We start from the raw sequence: 10,629 nt of genomic DNA, 5'->3' as shown, positions 1-10,629 counted from the left end.
GAGTATGGGTCACCATACTTGGCCACATGTCACGTCACTTTTCACTTTTTCACTTTTCACTTTTCAATATTACAGCGAGAATAAAAGTTACTCCTTCTTTCTTTGCGTGAATATTTGGGCGGCGTTATGCAAATCTTCCCACAGAGCGACGTAGGTATGTTGGGGCGTGTTAGAACGAGCCGTTTTAGGTAGGTGTGGCTGACTCTTAACTTTTATAAAGAATATCTCTTTGGATTTGAGACTTTAGTCTTTGCAACTTTACAGATCTTCTTTATGCACCAAGAGCTTGTAACACTCCAAAGAGAAAGGAAAAATTGAAATCACATCATATGACCCCTTTAAGATTATTTTATCCTGACCTTCTCTAGGAGCTTTTTTAGTTGCAATTTGGTCCAATACGTCTCCATTACTCTTCATTTGTAATCTCCCATTGGTAGTACAGTGTGTCCTGAAGTCAGCAAAACTGAACACATCATCAAGTTTGTGTGTGGACTCAGTTACTTTCACATGCAATGTTTTCCAATTTTGTTCAAGCAAAACATCTTTTCACGCAGCATGCATTGGTAATAGGTATATCAGGCTCTGTGCCTTCTGCTTGCTAATATATTGGCCCTGACCCACAGAGCAGTTTGGCTATAACAGTAGAGACCTTGACTGCGCTGGCCAACACTTTTCATTTCATGCATTTGCTTTGCAGCTGCTAACCTTGACTGTGAAGTAACCTCTGCTTGGCCATTGGGAAAGCTCTGTTTTCAAATTAGCCTCAATATGGTCCATCAATCCCCACTGCATGTTCAAGGGCCAGTCATAAGTGTGCTGCTTTTATTGGGATTTGCAGGTTTATTTATTCAGGCCTTTTTCCCTCAGCTGATTCATTCTTCCCATTTGCCCCTGACGCCGAACACAAGGTCAAGGGGGTTGTAAAGCGGGCGAGGTTGGGTCACAGTCCAGATCTGACAGCCCAGGCGGCACAGGGAGCACGCGGATCAGCTTTGACTCTCAAATCTCAGAATCTGATGCAAATCCGGCAGTATTTAAACCTCCAGATCAGCCTTCCCAAATCCTTTCAAGATATTCTCGGCTCGATTGGGTGGCATTAAAGGATCATAGGAGCAGAACAAAACATCGTCTGGCAGCGAGAGAGAAAGAGGAAGAGGGGAGGGGAAATTAGAAAGTGAGAGAGAGGAGTGCGAGTCAACTGAAGATTTTACAATGTGTTGCAGCAATGGAAATCATGGATCACATTAATGTTCCCTCTGTTTTTGCACTCCTCCCTCCTCATCTTCTGTTGTGCTTTATTTTGTTTGTTCACTCACTCTAATCTCTGTCCTCACATCCTGCTCTGGCGATATCCAGTGTAATCCCGTATGGATGCCTTTGTCCAGTGCATCTGTTACGGCTTTTAAAATACAGCTATCACTCTCAAACTTGGCCTACATATTATATGGTTGTCATTTTGCAGACCTTTTTTATCCGGAGCGATGTACATGACACATTGTGTGTCTTATCCTAGGGGAAAACTGCTCAGAGATCAAACCTGCAACATTTTGCATTTTTAGCCCAGGGATGTAACTGCTTGGATGCATTGAAATTAGGTGCACTGTGAGAGTACTTGTTGTTAGATGTGTTTGATCCCCTCATTTTAAACGCCATCCATTACTATGTGATAATCCTTGTTCATGACCTTTTTGAGGTGTGATATTTTTCAAATAAGGCATTACTGATTACAGAATGAAAGTTAAAGCATTACAGCATTTAAATTTTTTTATTTTCATTTTATTTTATTTTGCTGATGGTACATTGAGGATATTGATGGCTCTGCTTGCAGGCCACTTTTCAGTGAAGGTTCCCAATGAAGTCCATTCAATTAACATCACAAACCAGGTAAAACTGAATGAAAGAAATGATTAGGAGTTTGACTCAATTTCTCAAGCCCAGGTTTAGATACACTCAAGCCAGCTGTCGCAGTTGACAGGAGAAGGGTGGTGTAACTGCTTGGCATGTGCTGTAATCTCTCCTCACTGGCTGGGTGACTGCTGAAGTTCATTCTAAAGCTTTAACAATGCAATAAGGGTTCTGAATAATGTAGATTGTGGTTGGTTTGGTGGCGAGGGTGGAGTTGAATACATTTATATGGTAAAGAGAACTTGTGAAGAGCTGGAAGTGACAAAGGTAACTGTAACAAGTCCTGAAAATGCATAATGTCAAATAGAACTTTCTCTCTACTTTTCCTGTCTCAACATTCTAAAAATGTTCCTCTAGTTTAAAAGCACTTTTCTTATCTGGTGGTCTGTCTTTTAGTAAAAGATTGTCTTGAATTATATGTGACTTGGATATTAACTCTTGTTAAAAAAAAAAAAAAGGCTGACTTTGCTCTGTGTATGTAATGTTTCTCTCCAATGTCTTCAGATAAAAATGCAAGTTTCACTGCTGGACTTAAGCACGTGCTGGTTGACACCAGCCATCCCACAGATCTACTGAAGAAGGAAATGGATTTGGAAATGGCTGTAAACGTTTCATTATAGAGAGGAAATGCTGTAATTCTGTGCGTGTAATACAATTGATGTGCTCACAAGCTCTGCTGTCACAGTCTAGCGTCCCGTGTCCTCCCCCACGGCCAATGAGAGCCGCTTCACTCCACTGCCCTTACAAATAGACCCCATTGATTGAATCTGATTCCTGTGGATAGAGCAGGATTATTGAGCGGCCCTCCCTGATGTCTCACACCCAGAGTGTGTGTGTGTGGAAACGTTCTCTCTGTGTCAGCTTTTGTTGCTTAAATCAGAGGGACGTCTCCCCTGAGCCTCCCCCATCTGATGACACACAGCTCTCTGGAATTGCCGCACTTCCTTTATTTCCTTCCTCCCTCTCTTGCCTAAGAATAATCTATGCATTTTTTTTTACAAACATCCTGAGAATGCTTCTAGCCCAGGAGAAAGAAGCAAAGAAAGCAGGTGTTATAAAACGAAAAGAATTTTAAAAAATCCGGCCTGACCTCAAAAAGAAATGTCCACTCAACGGTGACTCGGAGAAGCAGCGTCATCAGCCCTCGAAAGATGTCTGTGCTCCACTAACCCCAGTGTCATTGCAGGCCTGTGGGAAGTTACTCTTAGTGACCAGAGGCACTGCAGCCTCATTAAATACCCTGCAGAATGAGCCAGAAACAAAGTCTTCATTTGTGGGACGAGAGAAAATCGACTCCATCTGCTTTCATGGCCACCACTGAGATGTTGTTATTTGGATTTAGAGCTGTGCCAACCACACAAAGTCCTGCTCAGCAGAAATGAGAGTGTGATAGTTTATGGTGTGTTGGGGCTTTTTCGAGTCATTTATCCTCTGCCTCACCCTCTTAGAGGAATGTATAGGCACAACTGCCCCAGACCTTGATTTCCTTCCTTGCACTGACCCTCTACTTTAATCTGCTCTAATACAAGGAGCTGATGCTTTTGTTTTGTTACAAGTTATTATGGATAATGGTTTTGTTTTTCCCGTTGTAATGGGTTATATAACGATAGATGTGGTGATCACATTCTCTTCTGCTTCTTGTTTCCTCCTTTTTTCTGTTTTTAATCAAATATAGTAACTAAATCTCCATCTAAAAAGTAACTATTCTAAAGCTCTCAGATATGAATTAGTTCACGGTCACATTGTACTCAGTGCATGTGACTTTCTTTTCATCTCTTTTTTTTATTTCTCTGTTTGTATATATATATATATGTACCAAATCTCTTGGCGGTCGTTTTAAGATTTGCAGCAGGGGGGAAGATTTCCAGGAAATGGCATACATTAATAGGTTAAAAGACGGCTTGAAGCAAACATTTTTATCATCTTTTCTTCCATATTGTGAAGTATATCTGAATGAAACATCATCTTGAAAAAAAAAATGTAGGGTGACTTAATTTTTTTGATCTTGTCTGCCTATTGGACAACCTTATTGTCCAGCCCTTGTGTCTGTATACACGATCATAGAACAGTTGTTGTTGCGAGGGCATGTTAATGTTTTTGATTAAAAGATTACAGGGGCACTTTTTTTAACGTACATGGTTAAAATAATTTAGATTAAACATTGCAGTATTTCATTAAAATAAGAAATGTCAGTTTTGATTTCATGGTGACTTGAAGGTTTTTTGTCCTTTTCGGAGCTTGACAGTCCCCATTTACATTGAATGGAAAAGAGTAACCAAGATATCTCCTGTTATCTCCTTTTATTTTATGTGTCAAGTCAGTCATACTATCCTAGAATGACATGAGGGTAAGTGAATGACACAAATTTCTACCTCCACAGACTATTTCATGAATCAGTCTCACCTTTTTTGAGCTTAACATATCAGTGTGGACAGTGAAATGCTTGAGCAGGAAACCCTGGACATATCTTTGCCCTTGTTGAGTGGCTGACTCCTTGTCACTTCTGACAGTATTAGAGCAGCTATGCCGAAACTGAGATCGGCTGACCAGAATAAGAGTGAAGAGATCATCATTTGTAAGGCAGAGGAAGGATGTGCTGCTCGGTCATTGGAAACTCCGTGTGGTCATGTGTATACACTCACTGTGTATGGGGGGTGGGAGTTGGGTCTGAGTTGGTCTTGCAAAATTCACAAGACTAATCCCAGGTGATACTCGTGAAGGACAGAGCTGATTTTCACCAGTCAGGCTCAGTAGTTGTTAAATGGACAAATGAAGAATGTTTTCCTCTCTCCGCACTGCATTTGATTAGCCTGAGCCCATTTTCTTTTGTCTTCACATGAGTGGTGTTATTGTAACAAGATGAATCTTCATTGGCTCTCCACAAGCTCCTCAAATGTGAAGTGTTCAAACAAAAGCTTCGCTTTCTAGAAAAGAATGTTTTTGTGTCTGTATTGAATTACTAAAGTGCTCAGGAATGGGTGAGTCATTCTTGCGGAGGCATCAGTAGCTTCAGTGCAGTTTTTATTTTTTCTGATTGAGGAAATTACTCAGGGTTTCTCTCAGCTTTCGAGTCATGTGGATATGTAGAGTTCTACTAACCTAGAACTGTGTTATTTCTGCAGTCAAAGTCCCTTAAAGGCAACTCTCACAATACCACTCAAATATGGTGTCTGTCAAAGTAGTTTGTCCTTTGATGTGTGCTCTCCTAAGGAAACTCTGAAACACCATGAAAAGTTAAAGGTGCCCCAGCCCTCCAATGTGTCTGTTGCTTGATGTGTAAATCTGAATTGTGCTGGTTTCTACTCCCTCTTTCTCTCTCCCCTCTCCTCCTCTCTGCAGTTGGAAATACAAGTCCCTTAGTGCTTCTTTTTTTTTTAAGTTGCTCTGCGTTTGAGAGATCTCATGTTTGGTTTACTCTTTTACTCGTTCTTAGTAATTGAAAATATGCATCTGTCTCTAGGTCCAGAAGCACTAGACTTCTAGTTCCTGCTAAGAGTAGATATTTATTAATATGTTCTACTCCAGCACTTTGTGTTTATTAATTTAAATAATTTTCATTATTTATAGAAATTTTGCATATGTCCCATTTAATAGAATTAAATTTAATTAGATTTTTTTCTACTAGTTTATTTGCTTTTTATGAATCACACTTTTTAAAATTGCATTCCGTTTTTTAAATTGTATTTTATTTTATTCACTGCTTTTTTTTATTATTGAAACCAGATTGTCCCCATTTTCAGAATGAATCCTGGTTGGTGATTGGTTGTGTGAGTAATGAAGTTCTCTCTGATTGATCTTTTTCTTTTCGTAGGCAGAAGGAGAAGATAATCTGAAGAAGATGCAGCTTATGGAGCTGGCCATTCTGAACGGAACATACAGAGACACCAACATCAAAATGCGTAAGGAGACACATTCACACATCAACAGCTAGACGCTTGGGAACTTTATATAAACAAACTCTCCAGAATAAAAAGAGTTAAACATCAGCATATCCACAATGCAGTCATAAAACTAACTATTAGGGAATAATGTGAGTTCAGCTGTGATTGTGTTGCATAGTGACTAAAGAGATCGGTTTAAATGCTTACACACACAAAATCACACCCATATTTGTTAGGACGCAGAGCTTACACACACAATATCAAATCACAACCAGCCATAATCCATCTCTTATATCCATCCTTAATCCACATGTAAATGCACATACAGTGATGTTGTTTTCTGTGCTGACTTACTCTGACCATAAATGAGCAATTAAAAAAAAAAACCTTGTGCACATGAGAGTTCATCAGACATAAGGTGCTTGTTTTAATTCAAGAAAGAATCCTGTTCACTGCACACTCCTCTTGAAAACATCTAATCATCTGCCCACAGTCTAGTATTTCTGTCTCTCTTTAATCCCTCCGTCTCTCCCTCTCTCTTTTTCTCCTTCTCCCTCCTCTCTCCCACCTCCTTTCAAAGCTGTTCCAATTGCAATCACAGCTTGCGTAATCTTGGTGTGGCACACAGAATCATTTTGCTGCATGATTGTGTGTTTTAGGTTGTCTTTAGGTCATACACTTGTATTATTGCTCAAACATATTTGCATATGATTCAGCCCGTGTCATACATATTCATTAATGCAATGCATTTTCACATTGACATGAAGGGTTTTGGGCTTTTATACTGCTCTGTAAAGTAATATTTACATGACTGTATTTATGATTGTATGGATTTATGAATGTGTGCATGCATATTTGGGTATATATGACAGGGACATCTTTTTGGAAGAAACACATCTGTTTGGCTTTAGTGCAGAATGTTCACAAGCATTTTAATTTTCAGCCCTGTTGCCGTTATTTCCCCTCCACATCTGCACTAAATGTCCCAGTGGCATGTAGAGGTTTTTGATTCATGTGGGAAAGCTTATGGCAAGTTAGTGGAATCAATTCTAGAGAGTGCACTTTAGATTTACAGCCATAAGAAATAACATGAGCATATTTTAGCACACAAACTGAAGTGCTGTTTCCTCTACATGCCGCAGGACATTGAGTTTAGATGTGCTGCTTTAAATCAGTTACTCTGTGTTGTGTATTAGTGCCTCTGTATTGATGATCGGTTTGCCCTGGTATGATCAATCATCAGTTCCTCCTTGTGTTTTTTAGTTTTGATTCATTTTTGTAATGATTTTGGTTGTGGGGTTTTAGTTTGCTTTAGAGTGTAATTTTTTGTGGTTCATTGACCATTGCATGGACTAATTTTCCTTTATTTTTTCCCCCACCCTCTTTTTCCCTCTTTTCGTGTACTTCTGTTTTCCTTTCCCTGCCTGTGCTTTTCACACATCTGTTTTTGTGCCTTCTGTCCAATTCTATATTCCCCTTCTGCTCTGAAAATTTTATACACCTTCACACACACACAACCTCCTCCTATCGCTCTATCTCTCCCATTACTTTTCTCTCTATGTCTTGTTCTCTTCCTTTCACTCTTTCTGTCTTTCACTCTTCTGTTTACGGCAGCCACCCTTGCGTTCTCTCTTGCAGCAGCGGCAGCAGCTGCTCAAGGTCAGCGTCTGATCGCGGCTCCTGCGGGTCAGGTCCTTCCCCCAGCTGCCCTCAGGCCCCCCACTCCAGCAGGGACCCCCATCATGAACATCATTCGGCCCACTCAGATGGCCACCATGCTACCCAATGGCACCCCTACCCTGGTGCCCCCACCTGGCTTTTGAAATCATTTCTCTCTTCCCTGCTGTAGCAGGCCTTGGTACCAGTGCCGAGCGGCACTGAGAGAGAAAGAGCCCAGAGTCCCATTGGGGATGTTCATTAAATTCTTCCACTATTCTCACTGTATCCAATTGTCTTATTTTTACCCTTGTGAACTTGAGTGCTCAACCCTATTCAGAGAGAATTGCCCATACTCCCCTGCCTAGTGAGGCTTCTGCAAACACTCGTGAAGAAGATAGATAATAACCACGACATCTTCTTTTACAGACTCGACACTTTTCATCAAAGCAATGTAAACATTTAGAAATCAAGTAGAGATGGCGATCAATAGCATGGAGTCATGTGTACCAGCAGTCGAATACTGCGCTTGAATAGCTTTGGTTAGTGCTCGTCTTTGATTCGATGGAGGGATTTCTGAGTTCAGTTCACTGGATGCTGTACAGTTGGCATGTTTGGGTCTTCTGCTGTTCTGACAGTGCCGCGTTTCCACTTTTAAACTTAAACGCTCACAAGCTTAGCAGCCTTTTATTTACTTACAGTATCGATCCAACATCAAACCTCCTCCAGACCAGACCAGACCATGTTCTCTCTCACTCTCTCCCTTTCGCTTGCTCGCTGGGCATCAGTGCAATCAGAAGTGATTTGTTGGACATCTGCTGTTTCAGCATAGCATGTGGGTGTATACGCGCACACAGTTAGAGGGAACCATTAGCACTTCCAGAATTTCTCCAGAGGAGAGTAAAAACATTTGTGCTTCGCAACTATTCTGTGATGTCATTATGTGATTTGGTATAGTCGTCACACCTTGGCAGGCCCACATGGAGCTCTGCAGAGTCATGCAGAATTTAAATGCCTGTCATTGTAAAACAGTGTAGCACAGCCCCATCTTCTTAGGTGTTTGTTAAATAATTTGGTTCAGCTACCAGTAACAACTTTCAGTTGTGTTTAACTCATTTTGCCTCATTTGTGCTTAAATGGATTAGATTAGAATAGATTTGCCCCCCCCCCAAAAACAATGGGCACAAAAAATGTGCCACGTCCACAGATTCTTCTCTGAACTTGCTCATAAAAATATTCAATATTTAAAATCACTTTTTTTGGAATGCCAATTAATATTTTGTTAGTTTTTGTATTGTATTTTGTATAGTTTGAAATCTTTTGTTGATTGGGAGACTAAAATATATATTCCTTCACCAATCCGTCTCAAGGTCTGTGCATGCCAAGAGCGAAACAAAATGTAACTGGCAATTCACATACTTTAATGTTACATCAATTTTGTTTATATACAAAATTCTCTTACTTTAATGCAAAATGCAACCCATCACATTTCTTTCACTTTAAAGCAATATAACTAGGGCTGGGTAAAAAAATATCGATTCTCATTTTTACGAAACGATATCGATTCTTAAATCCCAAGAATCGATTAGTCCTGTTTTCAGTTAATGGACGGAACATTGAAGGGCACCTCCCATCCAATATATCGCAATAAGCATTGTGCTTTGGTCCTATTAATGTGAAACAAAGTCTCAGATTTCAAATTCTGTCCATTGTATTGCAAAATTAAAACAATAAATGCCATTTTGGCGCTGTTTAATGTGGAGTGACAGATCGCTGTAGCACCTCGATCAACAGACGCGGCAGCGCGAGGCGCACGTGAACTGATCATCTCCTCTGCATTAATACCAATTTCAGCGCAAAATTAACATGACTAAACATACTAAGGTAAGTTAAAAGAAAGAGTACAACTTTATAATCCGTATCCTGTCTCATATAATCGCTCAATAAGTGTTTCAGCAGCTCAAAGACGTCAATATAACGGCTTGTAAACAGTGTCACATAACGTCACATTTACCTCAGAAAAAAACATATTCGGTGACCATAATCTCATTAGTCAGCTAGAAAATTAAACTGTAGAGAGGGGCATTTTGCTAAATATATGCACCATATAAATTTATTATAATTTTTACTTTTCTTCAATGTTTAAGTTATATTTTTTATTACAGCCACCATTTAAATGTTAAAAAATCGAAATCGAAGTAGAACTATTATGTAATTGTAACTTTTATTATAAAAATTAAGTGTAATTTAAGCAGTTGTATAGCTTAAAAAATCAGTTAGTTTTAACCTTCAATATTATAGTATATATTTTTTCTTGAGAAAATTTGGCATGTGTACCTGATATATATCCAAAATAATCGATATTGAATCGAATCGAATCAAATCGAATCACAAGCTTGTGAATTCGAATTGAATTATGAAATTTGTGTCAAAACCCTGCCCTAAATATAACCTTCAAAGCAAAATAACCTTAAAATTCCACACCACATTCACTTACCAGTGAAATCTGTTTTATTATTTGGGTTGCATTGTAAACATGATGATAATGATAATACAACTGATAGTGAAAGTTCTATTGAAATTAATGCTTTGGCATAGGAATATAGCACCGTATAATAACCAAGGTGTACTGTTGGTACAAAGAAATAAAATCTTTTTGTTCATGTGTGCGTATGCATACAATTTATAGAGGAATTTTGCTCTTGGTGTTGAGTAGACCTTCACTATGGAACCAATAACTAGTCCGCCATCAACAGTTATTTCAAATCTATTTTTTCTGTGTGCGTTACATTTGAGATTGACCAAGGAGAAAATGTAAGTTAATTAATTTTATTGTCAACATGCTTAGAATGTGCAGTCTATTCTAGTTTTTCCACTTATTTCACATGAATTCTTGTGAGCAGAGAACGTTTGTATTTTAGACTGTGTGCTGAAATTTAGCTAGCATGAGCCAGGTGCTGTCGTACAGTAATCACGGTGTCAAAACTTGATTACAATTTGCTATCATATGACACTGCTTCCACTATAGTAATTTTTTTTGCTTAAAACATACCTTTGTTTAGTGTGTGTGTGTGTGTGTTTGTTTGTTTTTTGTTTGTTTTTGTTTTGTTTTTTTACCCATAATTCCTTGCCCACCCGTCTCAAATTTTAGTATCTTGTGGATTACTATGTAATTTTAAGTTGTAAG

General features: G+C 39.1%; 1 protein-coding gene across 1 annotated transcript in view; it reads left to right on the top strand.

The window, feature by feature from the left end:
* LOC107711937 (protein quaking-A-like) overlaps window positions 1-7,609 on the top strand; it is a 100,676-nt gene extending 93,067 nt beyond the window's left edge. The window contains exons 5-6 of the mRNA XM_016517035.1: window positions 5,717-5,804; window positions 7,425-7,609. Of these exons, the coding sequence (XP_016372521.1) occupies window positions 5,717-5,804; window positions 7,425-7,609 (273 nt within the window). The remainder of the gene's footprint in view (window positions 1-5,716; window positions 5,805-7,424) is intronic.
* Window positions 7,610-10,629: the final 3,020 nt, after the last annotated feature.

The sequence above is a fragment of the Sinocyclocheilus rhinocerous genome, unplaced genomic scaffold (genome assembly GCF_001515625.1).
Source record: "Sinocyclocheilus rhinocerous isolate Xijiao unplaced genomic scaffold, SAMN03320098_v1.1 scaffold2117, whole genome shotgun sequence".
In the NCBI taxonomy this organism is placed as follows: domain Eukaryota; kingdom Metazoa; phylum Chordata; class Actinopteri; order Cypriniformes; family Cyprinidae; genus Sinocyclocheilus; species Sinocyclocheilus rhinocerous.
The sequence above is the reverse complement of the archived record's forward strand: the minus strand, read 5'-3'. Positions and strand labels throughout refer to the sequence as shown.